General features: G+C 44.2%; 2 protein-coding genes across 7 annotated transcripts in view; one reads left to right on the top strand and one right to left on the bottom strand.

Moving 5' to 3' along the window:
- Nucleotides 1–7: 7 nt before the first annotated feature.
- LOC119401728 (E3 ubiquitin-protein ligase ZFP91) overlaps nt 8–25225 on the top strand; it is a 37565-nt gene continuing 12347 nt past the window's right edge. The window contains exons 1-10 of one of the 6 annotated variants that reach the window (XM_037668662.2): nt 8–146; nt 848–1046; nt 4231–4483; nt 7590–7658; nt 8661–8872; nt 9680–9860; nt 10800–11179; nt 11852–11987; nt 12650–12854; nt 16087–16339. In XM_037668662.2, coding sequence (XP_037524590.1) covers nt 876–1046; nt 4231–4483; nt 7590–7658; nt 8661–8872; nt 9680–9860; nt 10800–11179; nt 11852–11987; nt 12650–12854; nt 16087–16204 — 1725 coding nt within the window. In that variant the 5' untranslated portion in view covers nt 8–146; nt 848–875 and the 3' untranslated portion in view covers nt 16205–16339. Of the gene's footprint in view, nt 147–847; nt 1047–4230; nt 4484–7589; nt 7659–8660; nt 8873–9679; nt 9861–10799; nt 11180–11851; nt 11988–12649; nt 12855–16086; nt 16340–25225 lie in introns of those variants that run through there. The other 5 variants (XM_049418119.1, XM_049418120.1, XM_049418118.1 and 2 more) reach the window with 5 other exon arrangements.
- LOC119401726 (serine/threonine-protein phosphatase 4 regulatory subunit 4-like) overlaps nt 22691–25225 on the bottom strand; it is a 92550-nt gene continuing 90015 nt past the window's right edge. The window contains exon 19 of the mRNA XM_049418117.1: nt 22691–22965. Coding sequence (XP_049274074.1) covers nt 22917–22965 — 49 coding nt within the window. The 3' untranslated portion in view covers nt 22691–22916. The remainder of the gene's footprint in view (nt 22966–25225) is intronic.

Raw genomic sequence — 25225 nt, 5'->3', positions numbered from 1 at the left:
GTCTGCTGTCAAAGGCCTTCCCATAATTCACCACGCCGGAAAGAAACAAGTGTGGTGGAATCGTTCATTTTAAACGCAATATAACGTCGCTGTAACTATCAGAGTTACGAATATGCGATTGCGCTAACGCCGAGGCTCTTGCGAAGGTGAGTGGCTTTCAACGCTTGTCAAATGAGCTACCGTAGGAGCGCGTAAATTGGACTTACGACGACGCGCGCCAAGATAGCAGACGAGCATGACAGACGATGGCGTCGTTTTGTATTGGTAACCGTTAGCAGAAATGTTTACAAAGTGCGCTCGCACCCGATGCATGACGATGCGCTAGCTTCAGGCAGCGACGATGTTTACGGGCCAACTTGTCTGTGCAGGCGGGCACGCTGGCCGTACTCGGACGCGGTGTGTCTGGCGTAGTCTGTTTTTGTGCGTCGACTGCTAGCTAGCGCTACTTCGGGCGCTAACAGCGCTTCGTCGTTCCTGTCGAGCGCGTTGGCGAACGTCGCCGATGCGACGTTACCGAAAGTACGAGCCGCTCTCCGTTCGCCGAAACTCGGGCACAATCGGCGATCGTTTCGACGCCGATCGCAAGCTCGAGTCGGAGGGGGGCTCCCGAGTGAACGTTAGGCCTAATGCCTCTCGGTTTCTAGGCCTAATTTCGTGCAGAAGACATGGCGCGTCTGCATCAGATCGCGCAGTTTTCGCTCGCCAGCCGATGCTTTGTCTCGCTGTCGCCTGGCTCGGTGCGGGGAAAACGCTGCTTTCTCTCAACTCGTGGCACGTTAAAGTGACACGGTTTGGTGCTGCCGCGAAACGTTTTTTGAGAATCTCCGTTGTTTTTTTATTGTTTCAGAACGTACACACAAGGCGCGGTGTGCGCTATGATTCCCAGCACTGCGCGAAAGGCCGTCAACGGCGCCGGAGACGTCGAGATGGACGAAGAAGACTCGAAAAAGAACTTCGGCTCTGTGCCGCTCCTGACGATGCTCGCCGAAGTTGCCTCGGCGGAGCTCGAAAGCGACACGGTGTTGGTGAAAGACTCTGCTCACAAGGTGAGTGTCTCCTGCCGCGCCGCGCGGTCTTGCAGACGAAAGTTAGGGGAGCCGAGCGTGCGCCTTTCGCCGCTGTGCCGCGCGCGCGTTTCATCGTCTGTGTCGCGCAAGTGTGTTATTTGTTTTTGTTTCACCGTCTGGCGCGGCGGCAGTCGTAGTTTATATCGCGTCAGCCGGGGCGCGATATCGGCTGCGAGCGCGTCAAGCCGAACGCCATGAAAAATGAATAATTTTCTAACGGGCCAATATGGCCGCCAGCGGAAGCAGGTAGCGCCGCCTTCCGTCACTTTCAGTTCGCGTGTCGGATTCGCTCGGAATAGACTTCTTCTCTTTTCGCGTTTATTTTGCCGTGAAATAGTTTATTTCAGAAAAAAAAATGGGGGGGGATTGTGTTGGAAAGAAAACGGCTGTGGGCACCTTCGAAGGTTGTAATGCCATTGCACAAAAAGCGCAGGTTCCTCAACCTCTCATTTGTCCATCATTTATGGTCTTATGATTACCATTGTGCAGGCAACTAACGCTTAATTACATTTTCATGTCCCCTGGAACGAGAACTTCTGCCTTTGGTGAATTGTTCATTTGTTTTTGCAATAGTTGCAAGATCCTGGCCGTTTTGAGGTTGTACACTAATTCATTTGCCTCAATCAAATCCCTTTGGCTTTGAAATATATTCAACAATTTTCTTGTTTCTTTTTTGTAGAAAATATTAGCTCTGTGACAATGATTTGCACCAGAAATATCCCCGTGATTTCTCCTGTACCATATTGCAAATAAATCAAACTGTCAAAAAACATGAAAATATTGTCACCTGCGGCACATGTTCGTTCTCTGGAGTAAATCAAATGCACCAATGCGCGTACTTAGCAATGTTGCGACTTACATGGGCTGCCAAAGCTGAAGCAGTGATATGTGTGAAGCAGTTATATGTGAATGAAGCATTTATAAGCAGTTATAAGTGTGACACACCCCACTGCTTAGAAGAAATGCAGTAGTGTGCAGTACACGTGAATTGACAAAGAACCCCAAAAGCTTCCACTTTCTACATAATCATTGAACAAATACGTGCACGTTAGAATTCCCATTTGGGCCACCAAAAGGAGTACCGACACAAAATTTAGGGCGAGATAATTTGTTAAATAGAATTGTGTGGCTACACATACATCATCTACTAAATATCAACAGGAAATATAGCCCAGAAGGCATTTGAAATCAATTTTATTGTGCATGAAACAGCGCACCTCCTGACATTGACGTCAACTACATCAACTTGGTTTTAATGCAAACAACCACCGCAGTCATGAGCTTGTGTTGGTCGCAATGCTCCTTGCATGTCCTCCCTGCTGCAGTTGTCATCGCGGTACTCATGCACACACAGTGCCGCACATGGTGCTTGTGTCACTGATTTGTGCGCTCGCATGGCCAGCTGTGTTTTTTTTACAAGAAATCCTCTCTATTCTCTCCTTTCTTGATGTTGCCTGAAACCGAAACTGCAGCCGGGCGCTATGGAAACGTCTCCACTATAAAAACCATCGCGTTTTCGAGCAATCATGGTTTTCAGCCATGATAAGTGGCTCACTTGCTACTTATTTCAGCAGAAAAAACTAAATACAGATTTTCTTTGTGTATACACTTTGCCAAAATCACTGGCACATATCTTCATTCTTGTTTTCATGTGATTGAAAGTTAGTATCAGGCCCCCCGAAATTTTTTTGATACATGGTGTTTTACCGAAAATAAATAATGAAAATAGGCGTTTTTCTCAAAAAGTCAAGGCTTTCAGCAAGTGGGCCCCCCCCCAAAAAATTCCTGGCTATGGGCCTGGTTAGTATAGATCTACTTAAAAGCACCAATATGTCTATTATTTTTCTTTAAACATTGCAATAAATTGTTTATACATAGTTATGAGTACATATTTAGTTTTCAAGTTGTTGAGCAGCAAAACAGTGGCGAACAAGACAGTACGATGAAGACAAGCACGTCACTGTGACCAAGAGCATGTGTAGTTAGCACATTTCAAGTGGCAAAAATACTTTGTTAAAGGGACCGACAACTGCCCAGAACACGAAATGAGATGACTGCACTGATGGAAAGATTGTCCGTCGCATTGACTCAAACCAACCCTGTTTATCTCGTGAGAGGTGGATTTGTATTTTTATTTCTTCATTGAAAGTCGCGAAAAGTGACCTTTGGCGCCTCTGGCGGCAAAATCAAAAACGGTCTGATGAAGGCGGTCACGTGAGCATTGGTTGATGTCTGCGTTCGATGACTTTTCTGTTAGTACTGAAATATTGTTCATTTCTTTATATTAAAAGGTATTACTCCATAAAAATGTACATATAGGCCTGCGTTAGTTGTATGCAGCAAAGTGGCGCTGCCTTCGCTTGGCGTAATGATCCCATGCCGGGACAAGCCATCCATGTCACAGGCGCAGGCAACCTTGGGCGCAGGCGCACACAACGCTGTACAAATACCGAGAAGGTGTATAAAGCCACATCATCTCATTGTAACAGCTTGCTATTTTCAAAAATGGTTTCCAAGCTCAAAATAAAGGTGGTTAAGCATAGTTACAGTAACTCCTGCGAGAGCAGAACAACGACAGCTTTCACAAGGGCTAGCGGCATCGCTATCAATTCTCAGCGTTGCTGGAGCAAGCCTTCGTGCGTGTTTGGAGCCTTTCAGATAGAAAAAATACTGCTTATAAAATAACTACGTGCTTTTAGAATAAACCACTGCAGCTACAAACGCTACGAAGGGTAAGCTTCCTGTCGCGCCGTAAAAAACTGGGTCGAGAAAAATCAGTTGTCGGTCCCTTTAAATAATTCATAACACTTAAACATACTGCTTTTAAGCTTATATCTTTTGTAATTGTGAGTACGAGCACATTATGAAGGAGAGGGCACGTTCGGGCTGTTTCCGCTTCTTTCGCTCAATGTCAATCGAAGTTTTGATAGGGTTGTGGTGTGCTCCGTTGACTCAACAGATTATTGACTCGATGGCCTTCAAAAAGTCTCATGTAGCCTCTTGTGCTTGACTATTGAGTCAATAGACTATTGGTTGGAAGGCCTTTCAAATGTCTATGTGACACGGGTATAATTGTTGCTGTTCATATAACAAATGTTGCTTTTCATTTGTCATAAAGAATGTGCCTTTAAGTGTGGAACGTCAACGGCGCATGCTTTTTCAGGCACGCAAGTCGGTGCAGCAAGCAGATGCGCTGGTGCTGGACCAAATCCGCATCCTCTCGGACCGAGTGCTCCTAGAAAGTTTCTCGGAGTTTACGAGCAACGAGATGAGACGCACCTTCAGCTATCGCTGCTACCTCATGCCTAGCGCCTGCGCCGAGACGTTCTCCAGTTTTGGCAATGAGCACAAGGCCCGCAGCCAGATGAAGTCACACCTCTTGTCTCACATCGCTGAGCTCCTAGCCGAAGCCAATGGTGAGGGCACCCATTGTATTTGTTACAGGATTGCAGAATGTTTCAGCTATCACGTGTAATGTATCAAGACCGACGTTTGGGCTACTTGGTAATTGTTCTTCTTGATATAAAAGGGGGTGGGGGAGCACTAACAGACACAAAGGAAAAAAAAAATGGAAGAAGTGCACTTGTGTTATCATTTTTCTTCCTTTGTCCATGTATGTTAATCTGTTCCCTCCCCCCTCCCCGTCTTTTGCATCAAGATCACATGTCATGTTTGAGTAAAAAAAGCAAGGCTTTCTATGCGTCCTAAAGGGACACTAAAGATGATCATTAGTGAGAAAACGCGCAAGAAGAAAATGTGGGTGGCAAGGCCACCTTGAAGCTTCCGCACCAAGCGCTGTGACGTCATAGATTTTCAAGGCGTCTACTAGGTCCTGCGCAATTCCTCATCGGTAAAGATGAAGTTCATTGTCCTCTGAGGGGCCGGACATGGCGCACCAAGTGTCGGGAGATTTCGTTGGGCCAGTGTTGCCAACGTACGAAAAAAAACTTTGAAATTTGTGACGTCACATGCGGAGATTTCGCTGAAAATTTAAAAATGAAACTTTGACCTTGACTTTCTCGTCTAATACTAAACCTGTGGTAGTGAAATTAACGTCAGTAGAGTTTTTAAAGTATAATTGATTAGTCTAAACTGAGTCATTCTTTTACTTGCCTTTAAACGCGTGTATGTCGCTAGCAGCTAATGCGGTGATTCGTCATTGTGTTTATCAGTTGGCAGAGCAGCACTTTCCCTGTGGTATCAACAGAATCAGCCAGGCATGAACAGTGAGGAGTGGCACCTTATTATACCTTTGCAATGTTTTCATATTTTTCAAATTACTTTGGCTAACTATAGAACTTTCGCATTGTAAAACTTAGTTGTGCTAACTCCGCCTCAGTAGCCTGCTTCAACTCTCACAAACGACCGTGCACCCAGACGTGAGGTTCTTCGTCAGCACTATTTTCATGGAATCGCTAACAAAAATGCCCTGTTAAAGCGATGCAGCCTCCCAGTTTCGCGTACAGTACGCTTTATTCGTTCAGGTTTCTTTTTTTCTTCTTTTTCACAATGCTTATAATTGCAGAAGAAAGAATCACGCGAAAGATAGTGTGCTAAAAACAGCTGCATAGAGATGTTTTCCCAAATGTGTTCTAAAACCAAGTGTTGATGCGTCCGCCGTAAGTACAAAGACCAATGAGTTTCTTATTTAAAAGCATGAAACATACTGTACTCTCGTTAAGGTTGCCTTACAGATGTGCAGTTAGCTTAGCCCTCACAAGATGCCCTATTGGAACGTTCCTTATGCATTCCAGTAATTCCCTAAGCTTGTTATGGAAATTTGGTAGAATTTTTGCGGACTCTGCATATGGTCTCTGAAATTTTGTGCAAAACATGCACTCAGTGAAATGGCAGATGAAATTGCTCTTAACATTGTTGATCAATCTTGATGAAACTTGCCAAGTTTATGGATACTTGTGTGCTGATTTCAAATATGCAATTAGTTTTCTGGTATAATATGCAGTTTTTAAAAAGTAGAATATATTGTGTGCCTTTTGGGGAGTGAGATTTTTCCTAAACTGAGAAAGTTACAAAGTAAATCAGCATATCACAATGATCTGGAATCAGAACTGAAATATGGAACAAGAGTGGATCTTTTAAACCAATTTGCAAGAAGTTATAGTATGTTGAACATTCGCAAGCAAGTTGATGTCAAGCCGGACTTTCGTTCACGAATGTTTGACATACCATAAGTTTTGTTCAAATGGGTTTAAAACAAACATCGATTTTTTTGCAGTGCACACAGTTCTGATCGCAGATTACTGTGATATGTCTATTTACTTTTGTAACTCTCCAAGTTTAGAAAATATCTTGCTCCTTGAATGTCACATAGGATATTCTGTGTTTTAAAACGTCAAATTGTACTTGAAAAATAATTTGATATTTGAAATCTGCACACAAATACAGTAGAACCCCGCTGTTACGTTCCTCACTGCTGCGTTTTCCCGGCTGTTACGTCGTTTTCCGCCGGTCCCGGCATAGCTCCCATAGGATACAATGTATTGGGATCCCCGCTGTTACGTCGTAACTGTCGGACCGTTCCCGCATGATACGTCGCGAAGTGCGCTCGGAGCCGACCGAGTGACTACCAAAGAGAGCTGCCATGGTGCATTTTCACGCAGCTTGGCCTCGTTTGACCGTAATATTAGCCGCATGAGAGGCGCAAGCAACAGAATCTTTCAATTGATGCAAACAAAAGCATGGCCTTCGAGATTCAAATTGCAAAGATGGCGTCTATGACGTAACTGCTCGCGAAAGCAAGGCCTTCGAGATTGGCATTTACTATTGACAAAAGCATAGCCTTTGAGATTTGTATCGCACAAACATGGCGTGTATGACGTAATTGCTTGCGAAAGCAAGGCCTTCGAGATTGGCATTCACTTCTGCCATCGCGTTGGCGTAGACTCATCATCATCGTTATTTGTCGGAGAGCGGGAGGAGTTCGAGCTGGTTGGAGCTCGCATGGTCGTGCGTGCGGTTCGCGGTCGGACTCGCCGCGCCGGTCGTGATTGCGTGTGCTTAGTTCTTTCATGCCTACAGCTGTTGGTGTTAAAAAAATCACATACGTTGATTACATTTCTGTGAATGAGGCCGTCCTAAGCTCCGCGTTTCTATCCATCGACTAGATCGCGGCTGAGCGCGCCAATTTTCGTGCTGCTCGTAAGAATTGAAATAAAATTCTGTACCACTAAATATTTTGCCGTTTTTCCTGTTTTTCGGCTCTTACGTTTCCCGTCTCTTACGTTTATTTCCTACGGTCCCTTCAAAAACGTATCAGCGGGGTTCTACTGTATATACATAAACTCAGCTTCATAAAAAACAATCGAAAAATGTTTAAAAAATCAAGTGCCATGTCTCATTTTAGAAAAAAAGAAATCTTGTTTCATGGTTGATGGGATTCACATTAAAAAGGATGAAACGGGCAGGTTTTGCAGGTCGGTATCTGCACCGTGCTGGTCTTCGTGCTCACCCTGAAGCGGGCGGCGTGTCGTTTAATGCTCGCGGAACGTTTTTCTCGTGCAGCACCCGGACGGCAAGGCAAGCCACCGTTCATGGCGGAACCCCTCCAGGCCCGAAAACGCCGTCTCCAAGGTGAGTTGATCGTTTCGAAACTATCGGTCGAAATTACCGAAACTATGTCGGTCAAAATTATCAACATGAGAAACTGAAAGCCAAGAAAGAAAAAAAATCCATCATGGTCACTCGCTTGAAGTGGCATATACCTAGTAGAAACCAGAGTGAACTGCTGGGAATTAACCACAGAGATCTCTGACGACTAACCACAGATCTTGAAGGTTGTGTCATATCTGCTGACCACAACATAGCTGCACCATTTGCTTAGGCTGCTAGTGATAAAAACTTAATAGTTACCATTCCCTACAGCTTTTTTGAGCGTGTTTTAGTAGCTAAAGCCATTTGTTGTATAACTAAATTAACAGCTCGACACAGCTTGCATTCAGACTCTGTCAGGGTTCTTCACCGCCCACCGCTCCGATTGACCCCTTTGAAATGCACGCCTAAGGAACCAATAAATAGCAACTGTGCGCATGCAACGCCAGCGAGCCATGGCTCCCGCCACCTGGCTATGTAAAAAGGAGTCTGGACAAGTGGCCTTGTGGTTTCAAAGATGGCCATTTCCAGCGCCAGCACTAGAACACAAGCGCCCTTGCTTCCGTTTTTTTATGCGCTTCATAGATGCCACAAATGTGCAACCAGAAACAAAATGTGGATTTGTGTCAAAAACAGGAAGCCTCAAAACTGGAAATCCACATCTTTCACGACACTACGGCGCATGCGCTCTTCCCCTAGCGGGAAAGTCGCAAAACGCCCCTTCATCTCGGAGGCTTTTGTTCTGACAGTACTGGTTGTCCTGGCCCCTACCAAAACCAAACCAATGCAGTAGATGGTAGCATAAGAAATGAAAAAGGCAGATTCATAAACCTAATATTCCCCCTTCGCCTCCTGCGCTCTCAAAGATGTGCACCCCTAAAAAATTTCTGGAGAGAACTCTGAACTCAGTTCAACTTCCAGTTGTGTCACTTCGCGTGTTATGCGAAACGCTTCTCACTTTGTTTTTTCCTTTTTTCACTGCAGAAAGTGAGGGAACCGGCCGAAAGCGTAAACGGCCACAGCCCAAGCAGCCGGCGGCGGTGAGCAAGAATGAGCGGCGAACAAACGGCTCCTCCACCGTCCTGCACACTCCTACCCCCAGAACAGTCGTCAAGAAAAGTCAAGCCCGGGTGAAAAGTCAAGTCAAGCCGTCTTTGGTGAAGCCTGAAGGCAAGAACAGTCGGCCCATGCTCAAGGTCAGTATAGTTCACGTACGCATCGGCCGAGTTCTATGACTCGCTGTAGACGGCTAAATAGCCGTCTGCAGGAAGTATTAGAACCTGCCCAATGGCTTGTTTTGAAATGCTTCTGAACGTTTTTAAACCCAGGCAATGTCTCGAAATGCTCTTCGTAAACTTGTTTGAAAACTGCAGTAGTATCAGAACTCAGCCAACGCTTTGTTTTGAAATGGCTTTGAATGTTTTGAAACCCACGGAATATCTTGAAATGTCACTGTTTTGATATGCTATTCATAAACTATTCGAAAAATATTCAGATTCACCAATAGCGGTTGTTCAGTTAAGTCTTCAATTCGGATAGGCTGCTATTAGAAATTTTCTAATATTCTGACACCCCTAGAGAACGTATAGCTTCAGTATGTGTTCAGACGAGGCCACAGTTCCCGTTCCCGCAACAAAAGAAAAGCTCACCGGGTCCCTCATGCATATCTCTAAGATAACTCAAAGGCTGAAAGCCATGCAGTGTGGTTATATTACTGTGCGCTTTCCTAATTAGTCGTTTTATTTTTATTTTTCTGTAGTCTTTAATATTTTGTCTGTTAGTTATTTTCTCATTTATCCTTATTACTCGTAGTTACGTTCGAATACTTTCTTATCACTCCTAATACATTGCTATACTTTCAATTGAAGTTCAGATCTTGTTTGACGTCATCGAATTTTTGCTACCACTTGCATTGTCTATACCGATAGTCACTTTTCCCGTTCGATAAGGTGCATAAGGCATTCGCCTTTCGTAAGTCTCACACTTAACGTTTGTTTCTGTAGGTGGCTGTCAAGTCCCTGACAACGCCCACCAATAAGGTCAAGGCCCCGCCAGTAACCGGCAAGCTCCACAATACACCGGTCAAGGAGGAGAAGCAATTGCGTGTCGTCAGCGAAACCTGGGAGGCACACGTGGTCAGGCGGGACCACAGCTACTGGGGGCCCGGATGCCCGCTTGCAGTGGGTGAGTGGGGGAAGCTGGCCACCCAGTTTCGTTGCAGCCAAATACAGTAGAATCTCGATAATTCAAACTCATGGGGACCTCAGGATGTTGTTTGAATTATCAGGAGTTCTCATAAAAAAATCGCAGTTCCACCGCAAGGGCGAAGCAACGGAATGTGATGGCAACAAATTGTAATGTTAGGGCAGGTGTTGTAATCCAGCTACAGAACTTTCAGCGTCTCTATACTTACTTGAGTGTCTGGTAGATAAACAGTGCTCTAGTATTTAATTCCTATCATTATGTGCCAGGAGCCTTCCATCGGAGTGCAGTGTGGTTCCGCCAAAAGAATTGGAAGGTGACGTAGTCCCGGTTACCTTGTTTCCACGCCTACACTTTTGGCGCGCTCGCGTGGGTGGAGCAAGAGAAAATTTTCTTTCGCGTATTATAAAGCTCCTACTGCAACAACAGCAGAAAGTGTTACAACACCATCGACAGCACTATCAGTTCTTCTTAACCACGAAGTTTTACCGAAAACTGCTTCAGTTTCCCTTTAAGCAACTCTGGCCATGTTCAGCAATCAGAGGCAGGTCTACTACATGGGAAGCGGCTGTGCATCTGTGCTAGGTGAACAAGGGTTGAAAAAAGGGTGCAATGTGTTTGCAACAGTAGAACGCGAAGGCACTGTGTTGATGCACATGCATGGCTTGCATGCATGGGGAGTTAAAAGGCGTCTGGAGATGCACAGTAAGCTTATTTGTCGAAGTGACGATGTCAAGTGGACGTACTGTCACACTCCGTTCGATTGACTGTAAGGAAGATAAATAAGTTACGCTCTTTAATAACTTAGACAACAGTCATGGATGGGTTCTGCTGGACTTTTCTTTTTTTTTTTAATTTGTAAGAAACTTGCTGTTGTGGCTCGATGCTGTCGTCTCACAAGATTCACTCGCGTCCCCACAGACAATGACGATGACAGCGACCTAGAAGAGCTGTGCAGCGACTGCGTGGAGCGGCGCCCCGCTGTCCCGAGCCAGTCCGTGATTGCCACGCCCGCCTTTCCCTACGTGTATGTGCCACTACTGCCCAACACCTCGTCTGTCGTGGAGGTCACCACTCCCGGAGGTGGCATCGGGGGTGGCTCCGTAAAACGGCGTGCCCTGAGCCCTATGCTCCCGTCTTCGGACGATGACGACGATGATGAAGACGAGGATGACGATGAGGAAGAGGAGGAGCAGCGGAGCAAGCAGCTGCAGCTGCAGCATCCCGTGGCCAAGGGCCGGGCCCGCCTGCCGGGCCGGAGGGGCGCTGCGGTACAAGCCGCAGAGACCAGCCTCGAAAGGGTGAGTCAGTGTTTTAGCAGCGGAGCTGTTTAAGCTTCGCATGACCAGAAAACTGTCATTATCATGAACTGCATGCCAGGCACAGCTGTGCCTAGCACATGCAACGCAGTAACTCGGCTGGCACTCATTCTCTTTCTCCTCTTCTTCATCTTAGTATTGACTATAAATAAAGACAGTTTGCTCTTGGTGACATACATTCGACAAATGAAGATAGCTATGGCACGTTTTTCTGTATCGCCTAGTAATTTGGCAGATAATAAGGCCTGTGGCCAGCACGCCCATTGAGGTTGACACGATGGATGTGAAATGTAGGCATTTCTTCATTGCGTGTGCCTTCTGAAGAAAACAAAAGAGAAGCACAGAACGAATGAACAGAAAAGAAAGGAGAGAGATAAATAGACTGAAAGAGAAAGCAACAGACAGGAACAGAGAGAGGACCTTGCTAACTATGAACATGCTAATTAGCACAATGCTAATTAAGATTTTGCTAATAATCTAGTCTAGGTCGGCCACAAGCTCTGCTGTTAGTCCAGCCTTGCACCACTAGTCTAGTGCAAGCTGTCCACATTTTTTGGAGGGGTTTCCAAATCAGGCTAACGATCACCTAGTCTCCTGCGTCTCTTGTGCCCGCTGACAGTCTCTCGTATGTTCCTTCTTTTTATTTCGTTGCAGAAAGCGGCACTGAAGCACATCAAGGCACTGCGGAACAAGCGGCGCGACGAGCGGGGCCCCCTGGTGTGCAAGATCTGCAAGACCAAGGTGTTCACGGCCCAGGCCACCCTCATGTACCACTATCGCAGCCATGCAGGTCAGGGCTCTTGTCCTTGTCTTTTTTTTTTCTTCCTTTTTTTTATTGTCATTGCTATGAGTGACCGTCATGGGCCCATTTCGTATAGTGGTATGTTAACAGCTCTTTGGGAATGTTAAGAATGATGGTGTATGTTCTACCCATTTTGGAACATGCATGTTTTTGCTCAACCCATGAACAAACGGGCCAGCTGCACTCGTTTTTCATTTCTCAGCTATGTTAGCAAAAGGGCCTGCTATGCACATGTAGAAATGATGGTTTCATCACTGCTTGATGCATTGAACCTATCTGACATGTCATGATCAGGTCTTGACGAATGAATGTCTCTCTGGCATGCAGTCAGCGCTACAAGTCTTATCCCTTTGGCAGCTCAAAATCATGGATTCGTCACAAATTGCACCAGAATGTCCTTGATGTGTTGAACTTAACCGTGACGCATCCTCGTCAAGTCTTGATGATTGGGTGTAACTTGGGCAAAGGTGGCACTAAGAAGTCCCATATCTGGCTGCTTAAAACAAAGGTTTCGTCACAACTTGCACCAGAGTGTCTTTGATGTGTTGAACTCATTGATGGGCACTACTTGATTGGACCTTCATGACTGGGTGTAACTTGGTGTGCAGTCGGCGCTAACAAGTATCATTTTGGCTGCTTCTCGCCAACAGGCATCAAGCCCTTCAACTGCAAGATCTGTGAGGCGACCTTCACGCGACAGCACAGCCTCAACTATCACATGCTGATTCACAACAACAAGAGCCGCTTCGAGTGCGAGGACTGCGGCCGCCACTTCCGGCACCCCAGCCACTTCAAGGAGCACCTGCGCCGGCACACGGGCGAGACCCCTTACCAGTGCACTGACTGCAACCAAAGGTGGGTGTTCTTCTAGAAGAAGGTCTATAAGGTTTCTAGAAAGATTTCTAAAGAACATGATAGTTGATGGCCCTGTGGGAAGTGCTTTGGGCCTTAGGTAGCACCTTAACCCTTTAAGGCACTCTGTACACAACTTGTTTTTAAGGGGGGACGTGGCAATGGGAATGGTAAATTCGGTCAAATTGTTCAATTTTTCAATTTATTTTTTTCTGCAATCCTGAGACCATGTTTTAAGTCATGGTGAAATATTAGACCAAAATAAGCAGTAGAAGTTGAAATAAAAAGCATTTTACTAGTGTGCTGTCATCGAAAACTATGAGAAAATTGGGCTTTAGAAAATGCAAATCTGAAGTTTTCCCTTGGCACAGTGCCATTATATTGATGTCATCATAAAGAGGACAGATAGAGCTCAAGATAGCCGCAAAGCTGCATTTCTCATAAGAAAAACAAAACCAGCTTCCTTCAGAGTTCCATTTTCTTAGCTTTTAGCTCCATTTTCTTTGAGCTCCATTTTCTCAGCTTTCATTTTTTGAACAGTTGCTGTCAGTCATCCCTGTGCCATTTGACAACAAATAAAGATATAACCATTCCGTTTTCTGTGCTTAGATCCTGAGACATTGGTGAGTGCCGTAATGCTGTCCATATTTGTCTGTACATCGTACAGATTTTTATAATTGGCTTTTTGTAAAAGTTGTTAGTAAGACAATATGTACAAGAAATTTCAAAAATTTTTGTGTGTGCTCATTTGAACATTAAAAAATAAACCAATAGCATTGTGGCACAGAATGGGCCTTTGTGAATATCCTTATGCAAAAATCTTGATGAACTTATGTCTAATTCATTAATTAATTTTGGGATGACAATGAGAGTCTATCAAGTGTTGTAACTCAAGAACTACAAAAGATAGCTCAAAACCGATTTCAGTTATGATATCAGCACAACATATCACATCTTCATGCCAAATTTCATCACGTTATCTCCATAAATAACAAGGATAGTTTTCATTGCCACGTCCCCCCTTAAGGTGGAAGCCTTAGATGCCTCATCAAACGTGCAAATTGACCGGCGTCTAGCGTCGGTGGCGTCAACACGAGTGATGCAATAAATCATCGTCACGTGATGATGTCAACATATGTCATCATGACATCACAGATTGCCAAAATTTGTGACGTCACATAACATGATCTTACGTGGTGAGATCATGTTATCATCACGTGACACTACTGTTTGGTCAAAGATGGGCCAATCCGAGAGGCAGTGCAGAACCAGGTGAGATGCAGAAAGCTTACAATGCCTCTGATCCTGGAGGCATTGCTAAACCACGATAGTTGCAGAAAGCTTTCAGAGGGGGGCGCGGCAGGTTCAATACATTGACTTAGAATATGGCTTTTGCCTTTGAGTCAACTGAGGTGGATGCATATGAAACTCTTGTTTTTTCTAGAAGGTCTACAGTGGAATCTCGGTGATACGAGTCTCAAAAGGGAGCGTAAATATTCGTATCACCTGAAATTTCTTATCACCAAAAAACTAGCGAAATATCATTTTCGAACCATGATATACGCACAAAACATTTATTTCTGTAGAAAGAACTCTCGTATGTCTTTCTGGGTTGCGCAAACGGACCACTGAGGGAAGGCGCATCTGCATGCTGCGAACGCGCGCGTCAATGCTTTGCTTGAGGCCAACTGAAAACTAAGGCCCATATTCACAAAGCAATCTTATCCCTATCTCTCGTTATCCTTATCTTTCTTGTGCCCGTAATGTGCCTCATAAACAAATATGCAGCCTGTATTCATAAACCAACCACAGTTATCTGGAGGCTTATGAAAAAGGTTCCATTTGAATTGAAGACGACGCAGCGAGGCATGGAAAGAGAAATGATAGGTGTAACCTTATGGGCCAAGAAAAGAGCATAGTGGGTCAGGGAACAAACGTGTGTTAAAGGGACACTAAAGGCAAATATTAAGTCGACGTTGATTGTTGAAATAGCGGTCCAGAAACCTCGTAGCGCTGCTTTTGTGCCAAGGAAGTGCTTATTTTGAAATAAAATCACGTTTTTAGTGGTCCACATTGCGTTAGCGCGCTTCAAATCTCCCGCCTGAAAATACGACTCTCCTACGTCACTGCTGCCGTGCCCAACGTTGCCCGCTTTTACTGCGCGGCCGCCGACACTAGTGGCAGCCGAGCGGAAGTAGCGGGACCCACAGTAGCAACAACGGCGCTGCGGCAAAGACTTGCTCGGATGGGCACATTCAAAGCCGTCACCAAGTTGCTGTTGGTCTCGTAATCCTCAGTACGAAAGTGCAGCGAGCACACACGCAGAGGTTTTGACTGTTTAGCACACTGGCGCAATGGCATGACACTAAGACACTTCGAGCGTAAGGGTTCATTCCGCGGCACCCAGTGAAAAGACACACCGGTTTCTTTGCTGCAGCACTGGCGTTGTGTACCATTCGGGCATCCGGCAATATCACACGCATGCGGCATTTTGTCGAACTTTCTGTCAGAGCGACTTTCACGAGCGCGCAAAACACGCACGGCAGTACGCGATCCCGAAACTACCACTGAGACGGGCGAGGCACAGTTCGGCGAAAACGGAACCTTTGAACCACGCGCGCCGTTCCCCATGGCAACGCCACGGAGGTTTTGTTTTCCATGAATCAAGCGGAAACGAACAAACAGCATTTTATTACGTCTTTTGATGCTCGGAATGTTCTTTTTTTACTGCTGCTAGTTTGATTACTAGTGATTTATTGTAGGCCGACTTCCCTACGTCATCGGGATCACTTTGAAAATGTCCCACTCGTGGCGCTCATCATGTGATACATTTAGCTTAATTTCTCGGTAAGTAGGGCACTGCTGTTGATAATATTGCCATTTTAGAAGTTGTCATACATTGGGCTTTCACTCTGACATAAATTGTTATTTGCCTTTAGTGTCCCTTTAAGGGACATCTTTGTCAAAATCACAAGAAAATGGGCAGGGCATGCAGTGCAAGGGCAAGATAACCTCTGGTCATTAGGAGTAACAGACTGGATTCCAAGAGAAGGCAAGCACATGAGGGGAAGGCAGAAAGTTGGGTGGGCAGATGAGAGCAAGAAGTTTGCGGGGATAATGTGTCCACAGTTAGCACAGGACTGGGTCAATTGTAGAAACATGGGAGAGGCCTTTGCCCTGGAGTGGGCGTAATCAGGCTGACGATGAACTACTAACGTGTATTTCTTGGCCGCAGGTTCAAGACACGCAACACGTACAAGAGGCACCTCAAGACGCGTCACGGGAAGATCCTGACTGCCCAAGGGATCCTCTCTGTCGGCGAGTCTCGGCCAACGAGTCCGGCGCCGACATGAAACGGGCTGTTCCCGCTCAACTCCTTTTGTACAGACCACTTCCTTCCACACAACACCGAACAGACTCAAACCCGATGCTTTCACACCTGCCCTTTTTGTACAGCTGCCCCTTTGTAAAATAAAAGAAATACTCTTATGTCCATACAAAAGCACTGCTCCGTGTTGAGACTTTTTGTTGCAAGCATGTTGAAGAGGTACTGACACAAAAATTTTCAGTCATTTCTTTTTGTGTCAAATGAAAGCCAAGTCATCAAGAGCCTGGAAATTGTACTGGTAAGCATGAGTGTGCCCTGAAAAATTTATCACGTTTTTAAAAGCTAGTTTCGGTTCTTACTGTACCCCAATGTCACAACACGGTAAGAGGTTCTCATCATGCGCTCGCACAAAATATTGTATGGTTCCATGGCTGCTATGCTCCATGGCTTCATTGGGGACAAACAAGTGGCTATTTTGTATGTTTTGGTACATGACGTCATAACAACCGATGTGTGAAGTCAGAATCAATACTAGCCTGACGTCGCACTAGTGTTGATGTCAGTAGGTGTGTTGTGTGAAAATCGACTTAATGTCAAAGTAAAATATCGGCATTTAGTGAGTTTCACTCTTGGCCAGAGCCATCTCTGTATGCAGATTTGTATGGCGGAGTAAAGTCTGCCTCAAAAATTGATGTCATGCATTCATCCATTCGTAATGTAACACATTACAGTTCATAGGAAAACATGGGGCTATATGAAAGTACATTTGACATCACTGCAGAAAGAAAGCAGAACAGTACAGTCATCACAGTAAGTAACCATTCTATATAGGTTAATCTTGGCATAAATTATGGCATTGCCCAAGTGTGCCAAAAGCACAGAAAAGTTTTCAGCGAGAAGCACCCCGTGACAAAGTGATGAAACTGGAATGAAGCCACGGCACAGTGCAATCTGGTCAGGTGAAATGGCTAGTCATCCTGACATACACCAGTGGACTGCTTATTCTTTGTGTGGTGCTTATCTCCTTTTTTTTTTTTTTAAGCTACAAATAGGCAAAAAGTAGGCATGGGTGAATATGCAAATGAACATTACAGTATTTGAATTTGCTTTGACACGAATTTTGAAATTTCTAAGTACTTGAAACAAACGAATAAGTGTTCTTTTTTTTTTGCCGCATGCAACTCTTCTGAAAAGGTAGTTTCACTGCAGCATGCGGCTGCCATGCGATGAAACTACCTATCCAGGGGAAATCCGCACTGCCGCGAAGCCACACCTCAAGGTTAGAGGTGTACCGACACTATTTTGAGGCACCCCAAAAGGGACAATTTTCGTTTCCATGGCGTGCACTATCAAAGCTCTCCACACAACGGAGCCAGCCAGTACATATAAAATATTTAAATTTGATTTTAAGGTTTTCGTCACCCAGCATCTGCAAGCCAGCCCCAGCGCAATGGACATTATCACGACGAGCCAACACAGTTCACTGGGTTTGCGAAATCTGCGTCCTGCAAGCAGTCTAAATCGCAGAAATTGCGGTCAGAGTCTCTGGACGACAATTGTCGTTGTTTACGTCGTTGTTTATGTGAACAACCATGTGCGACTGACGGCAAGCTGACAGCTGTTGCTAGTATGTTGCGATTTGCAGTCTTCCCGTGACGACAGACTCGTGTTGACACATCACTGCGAAGCCGTCCCCTCGATACCGAAACCGAAATTTTAACCGTTTTTAAGTAGCGTTATTAAAAATATATTCAATGCATTCCCAAACACTACGACACTCTTTTTAGGGTTCTCAGTACCCGTGTCTTTATTTAGAGCGACAACCCCAAAATATTTAAAATTCGTGTCAGTACTCCTTTAGCATATTACCTGTACCTCGATTGTTATGATTATTCTTTTAAAGTTTAGAAGCGTGCTATACGAGCTTATATGCACTAAGTGTAGCAAATTTTATAACATAACATTTTACCGCTTATAATACTGCAATTCATATCCTGCTACTACTCAAAGTTGCTTCTGCTTTGCTCCAAACCAAAAAAGTGATATTTGCACAGACGTTGTTCTAATGCTTAAAAATATTGTAAAGTTTGGTCATGACAACAACCTCATCTTTCTTTATAATATGGGATATACACTATATGAACTATTCGATTAGAAAATATTCGACCAAATCACAATTTGTTTTGAACGTCAACTTTACTATTCGCACATCCCCATAAGAAAGCACTCGTTCACCTATCGCACTGTCTCAAAAAACTGCTGCTATGGCTGCCTCCAAAATATGTATCCGGTAACGTGAAATAAAAGGTAAAAATGGCAGCTTTCTTGCACACAGCACAAAAGACATAACACCAAACATCACAAGCAAAGATTTAGTGATTCGTTAGGGCATGCGAGATGGCTTGCCACATGCCCCAACAATATATTGCCACAATGAGCCTTTATTCAAATTTCTTCACTTATTGCCACGGTGCATTTCAGACTAACATAATGAAATGGCTGCCTTTTCTGCGCTCTCATCGAGCTCGGCGCCTTGGAAGTGCAATGAAATAGCTGTCCTCAAGTTAATGATTAAGAAGTTTTTAATTAGTCTTATCAGTGAAACTTTAGTGGTGGCAAATCATTTTCACCGTGACGTAGAGTCTGTCAGCAAAGACGAGATGTGAATTACTTTCATAATTATCTAAAATAACCTGTATTGTTTAAATGAACACCCAATATAAGGGTTTCACTACTAGATGAGCGAACTTGAACGATGGATGGGCGTGAAATATCTGAAAAACTGGCCAGAAACGCACTCTGCAGCCTCTAGAAATCAATTTTGCCTTAACTATACAAAATGAATAAGTAACTAGGACGTTATTTATGTCAATGTGGCACTTACAAATAAGCTCTAAAATCAAACATTGCAAGATAAAAACGTACAAGCTGGGAGTTATGGGCACACCTAAACTCTAAGCACGCAAGCATCTGTATTCGCAGCTTCTTTGGAGTGTGGGGGGTATTGCACCTGTGACCTTTCACGCTAAACCGCAGGTTGCCATAGCCAATAAGCCACTGTAGCATGTAAGCTGTAACTACAGGGGTACTGTTTATTCTCATTTGTATAGTTACAAAAGCCTCGTCATCGACCGATATAACGGGTACTGAGACAGTACAGCAAGGTAAAAGGCAGGAAAAATGGTTTATTCACGTAAGGAATGCTGACAGAGTCATAAAATACTCTTCCTGACTAAAAAGTGGACATTTTTAACGAGAAAAAGGAATATCCGAACTAATTCAGGGCTAGCATCAATAACAGTTGTATTCGTTTACAAAATAAGGCACTTCCTGAGAATCACTACCTTCGAGCACCAACATTCTATTGCACTAACATATTTTGCACATACACAAACACACACCCAAAAATAAAAAAAATAGTTCCTGAGAATCACTACGTGACTGCAGTAACACTCCGACTTGGCATCGCACATTAAATGCTGCCTTGAGAAAATGCACCCTGATGTACCGTATTTTCGCACATGCAACCCACGTGCAGGAATCATGAATGCTAGATGCTGATAAGCAAACTATCTTTTGTAAATGCAGCTTGTATGAAACTTTTCCTTTAGCACCAGCTTCACTGCAATCCCCTGCACTATGTTTCAGTAAAATGTAACAGGAAAACCATGCATGCCTAAATGTGCAAGCGGTGAAATAAAATTTCTTCCACATTCAAGGACTGTAAGAGGGAGAGCACCATCATTGGCGACAATGGGGTTGCGCGTGAGCGAAAATACGGTACGTTAAATGCTAAATCAACAAAGTACACTCGAGCTCATTAATATGAGTATTCACTGTTCAGTGCACTGCCTGATATGATGCACACTTGTTAGCAGCGTGCTTCAAATCATGAGAGTAATACTTCGAACGGCCAACACGTACCTGCTCTTGTATAGAGTGCAGTTTGCAATCTACAAGTTTTAGGTGAAGTTCTATATGTTTCAATTATCAAGGTATGGCAGAGACAGCACCAGTGATATGTAATGCACTATGCATTAAGAGCCCTCGCAACACTTTTTTCTGAGCATTGCAAACAAGCCTTAGACAGTAGACATAGCAAGCTTTAGTACTGTGTACATTGCGTACCTAACGGTGTTGCATGCATAAGAACACTGTTTCACATAGTGCGCTGACCAAAAGTTGCACATGCACACTCCATGGACCACGCGGAGTTCAAACGTATGCAAAGCCATTGCATATGCTATGTACACAGTGCCAAAATTTGCTAACCTTATAGCACCAACTGTGAAATGCAATGCTGCCAGGACATTGCAGACAACGTTGCCAGAACGTTGCAGGCAACATTGCCGGAACATCGCAGACATTACTTCAATATTATGGTGACAATGTGTGCTATTAGAGAACAGTGAGAAAACCACAATATGATTATGAAGCACACTGTAGTGGAAGGCTCTGGAAATTCAGACCATCTGGTGTTCTTAAATGTGCATTGACATCGCACAGTACACGCGCCTCTGGCATTTCGCCTCTATCAAAATGCGGTCACCACGGCCGTGTCGCAAACTTTGACCCTTATTTGCTTCTATGAACCTAAAGAATCACTCAGGAGATTACTTGAGCATGCTTTTCTAGAAAATATGGGGTGAAATTGTAACAATTTTTCAGAATAGCTTTCATGACACAAAATACACTTGTCGAGAATTCTCGTGCAAAGGTATCAGCTACGAGAGAGGCTTTTTGATACGTTGTATGTTAAAAGACATAAGTACACATGTTGCAGAGCCCTCTTAAGATGAAGCAAAATTATTGCAAATGATGGAAATTTCAAAACTAAATTTGTGATGTTCTGAAATGGAAAAAAATCTTTAAAAAACCAAAAAACCTGCAAACGATACCATGTATCATGAATTAAAAACGCTAATGGTGCATTTAAGAAACTCTGCACACATTCACTGCTAGCAAAGGTGCAGTGACATTATTACAACTAATGAAAACGTGCAAAATTGCGGTTATGAGTAAAGTTCTAAAAATGAAAGAAAAAGAGTCTGTAAAAAGAACAAACCTGCAAACAACACCATGTCTCATAAATTAAAAACGCTAATGGCATATTTAAGGAATTCCACACGTCACCGCGAGCAAGGGTGCTGGTACCTAGGCAACCCTGTACACAGCCCTCGCAAAAACTGCTGTCTTCAGTAAACATGACGGGCTTTCTCATAACAATGCAACTACGACAGAGCAATATGCAGTAATATGCAAAGAAACTTGTTTCTGTGTTGTTCTGTTACACAGATAACCAACACGAGCACTTCAAAATGTGCTCTCTGACGGAGGTGAAATATTGTGTGTGTGCTCGCAACCAGACTTTCTTGCACAGCTGAACGCAGATAGATAGAAATATTTGCTATACAGAACACTTGTTGGCATTCCCTTGGAAATCCCATGCAATAGCATGGCACTGCACTGCACGTATACTGAAATCTCATTCACCTCAACAATTGATACACGAAACGCCGTGCCACGCCCCTATAAGTGTGCTTCTCCTATATGACCTGCGATCAGTCCTTGCATAATTGAAGGAATTTTCTCAGTGAAACAGCACTGTTTTAGCAGACGCTTACAAGTATGCCATTGAATACGAAGACCAGTGCATTTCCACGTAGGAAAAAATTAGCAACGCGTGCGTCTCAAATACGGACAGCCCGCGGGGCAGGAACTTTCCCACTCCAGAACGATAAATTTGCTTAAGTAAACTTCATCTCAGTACAGTCGTGTAAAATGTGGTGAAAATGCGCCCAGGAGAGAGAACTAAATGCCGTGCAGTGAAACGTATTACCTGTGGCTGTATGTTATTGCAAAAAAAAAGAACAACCATGCTGCTTGGAGAAGGCAAAGGGCTGCCTGTTCTGGTACACGCGTTCAGAAAAAAGGTGTCAATGCAACAAAATTTTAAAAGATCAGCAATCTTTTGTCTTTGACATGGCCTTGAAGAAACATGATTTGGTGGTGTAAAGAGACCGCCCGAGACGGTGAGGGGTTTTTATATAAATCCGCACAGGCATATTGTGTACTTTGAGCTATCTATGTATTTAACTACCTCATGATCTCCTACGTTAAATGCGGGTTCCATTGCACATAGAGTTTGAGGTCAAGAGCTAATACACCAAAACAGGCCCCACGAGACGCTAGTGCCAATGAAACACTTTCAGTTTTTTTGCATGATGTAACATTCAGCTCATTTATCCTAGAAGTTTATGTTCACTAAGTGTCAGCAAATGGCAATACCGCCACATGTTATACTTTTCCAGTGATCATTTTGATCACTGGAAAAGTATAACCTTTGCTTACAGATGAAGACAATGGCACAACTTTGCTCAATAAGGAGAAAACACTGGTCGTGACGTCCAGTACGTCACAACCAACCGATTATGACAATGATGCAAGTTTGCCAGCTAGCAGACCTGCTGACAGGTGATGACTGTGACACATGCTCGCTCAATAAGGATCAATCTCGCGTCAACATCATCATCTGTCAACCTTACTGCAGCTATAGTATGTCCATGAAGTGTCTTATAAAGATCAAAGATACGACAGGTGAAGAAGTACTGGCAAAAAGTCTTTGCCATTGCGCCTACTTCGGTCACATTTAGCCAGTCCAAGCACGATGTAACGCAACCGTGTGGAACAGGCTGCAAAAGCTCACACTGGAAAACTTGTTGCGCAAGTTTACAGGTTCAGTCGGAAACTTGTTTGCCAAAAGGTTCCGTGGGCTGTCTCTTGTTCCTGTGAATACGTGCGACAAAGTGGCATAAAAAAAAATAAATATGCGCACAAGAGGTGGAGTTTTTAAAAACGTTTACACACCGTAAGGAGAAAATTGGAACATAGTGCAAACTTGTAAGACACCACTTGTGCCTGAACAAAATAAAAATATACAACTGCGACTGCAGTGTCAATGCGGAATGCCTAGCAAAGCAGTCGACACAACTAGCCCCCACAATGCTCCTTAAACATTAGGCAATGACAAAGAAAAGTGATTAGGAAAATTTATTAATTATGGCAGTGCCCTAACTCAACACATTTACTGCTACTCCTTTGCACTAATGCACGGTGTGTGCCTTCATACTAGTTATGAATGGTTGAGTATATCTATTGCCCTGTCATCTGGAGCAGCATATATTAAATTATGTTCATTTGTCATTGACTGCTGTATTTTAAAACGGGTGGCAAAGCAGCATGCAATTTTCTAGCCTTACCTGTAAGCAGACTCCAAAACTGGAATGCGACTAGGTGATGGACTTTTTTCAGTTGGCCTTCCTGGAGACTGTGCTGCACTGCTCAGTCAAGTACAGGTTTGCAAAGGGAATGGGAGACAGAAAACGATAAACAGCTGAAGTTATTCGCAGTTTGTGTTGTACATCATTACGGAAATCTTCATTCTAGAAAATGTGAACACAACGAAGAACAATATGAAGGTGCAGGGTACAGGCACATGTCCATGTTTTCAATCTTCACTGGATCTTTGTTCTATGTGCTTTTTTCCAAAGCAAACAACCTAACTTGCCTAGCTTGATACTACAGTTGAACCCCCTTATAACAATATTAAAATACCACCAAAATGCCATAGTTATAACCGATAATTGTTAAAAATGGGTTGTACGAAAAAAAAAAGCAAAATAAAGTGATCACAAGCTGTTGTGAGGTTCACTTGTACATTTCATATTTGTTTTTATTCTTTCTTTTAATTATCATTTTCTGCCCTCTCTTCTGGAATCTTTTGATGCCATGCCCCATCCCTATACTACAAGGTAGCATGCCAGAGGTTATATAGATTCCAACAAAAATCTCCATTTTTCCAACAAAGAGCCCCTCTTGCTCTCTCTATAATGTTGGATTGAATATGCCAACTCACATTCGTAATAAGGCTGACACAAAGAGCACAATAATAATTGCTGGGGCTTGATGTCCCAAAACCACGATATCAATCAATCAATCAATTTATTTCCTTTCAATAGGAGGAGTACAGGACTAAAAGCTCGAGAGCTTGACGAGGTCCCGACCCCGTTACAAGTTGCAATGCAGCAGGATGGCGGACAGTCATGAATGCAAAATACAGATACACTTTACAAGTTTAACATGGCGTCACGTAATACAAAAATTATTATACAAATCACTGAAAATAGAGAGAATAGTTCATATGTGTCACGGACTGCGATTTTTGCGACCCGGCGTCACGGCGAATTAACGGGCGCCGCTCGTCCCCGCTGACCGGCGGGAACCGCGTACTCTTGAAAAGTGCCGGGAAGTGCTGAATGGGGTGTCCTTCTTCGAACGTCGCCGCGGACGATTGATCCTTTGTACCTACGGTGGTGGCGGCAGGATCTTGCAAAGGCCGCGAGGTACTCCGAACAAGCTTTTGACTTCAAGACGCTCCGGCTGAGAGCCAAGCAAACTGACTGTTCCCACGGGAAAAACTTCTGGTGGACAAGCCGTATGGCAGCACCCCAACAGATTGTCACCCTCGCTCAGTTGAGGACCCTCTCCTAATTAAAAGGGGGTGTGGTCCGTGTATTTTTAGGGAGGAGTTTCGAACAATGAAACGCGCATGATTGGACCCCGGTAGGAGGTCCCTTGTTCCCCCAGGAAAAGGAGAGGGGACCGAGGATATTTAAGCGCAGGATTTGGCCCTGCTAGGCAGTCTAGTCGCTTACCACATGGTGTAGAAGCAGATCAACAAGTATCCCTTCTGGAAGTTTTTAGTGTGGCTCTGTATCGGCTGGCCACCTAAACTTAGGCCTTCGTTTAGTTGTGACGAGAAATTAACGTCCGCATCGTAGACATCGGAGCTTCCTCTCGGGTTAGCTCAACCTGCCCGAGATCGCCTTCAAGCACTAGCCTCCCGGAAACACCAGCGTTGCACACCACCGACATCGCAGTCGTGCCAGAACTCTCTTCGACTTCTCGCATCCGATCGTCGTGGACGCAACGCTGCCGGTCATCACACGTATGCCTTCGCCTGTTTATATCTTCGAACTTTCGCATC

This window comes from Rhipicephalus sanguineus, chromosome 8 (genome assembly GCF_013339695.2).
Source record: "Rhipicephalus sanguineus isolate Rsan-2018 chromosome 8, BIME_Rsan_1.4, whole genome shotgun sequence".
NCBI lineage: Eukaryota > Metazoa > Arthropoda > Arachnida > Ixodida > Ixodidae > Rhipicephalus > Rhipicephalus sanguineus.
Note: the sequence above shows the minus strand (reverse complement) of the source record. Positions and strands in the feature narration are given on the sequence as shown.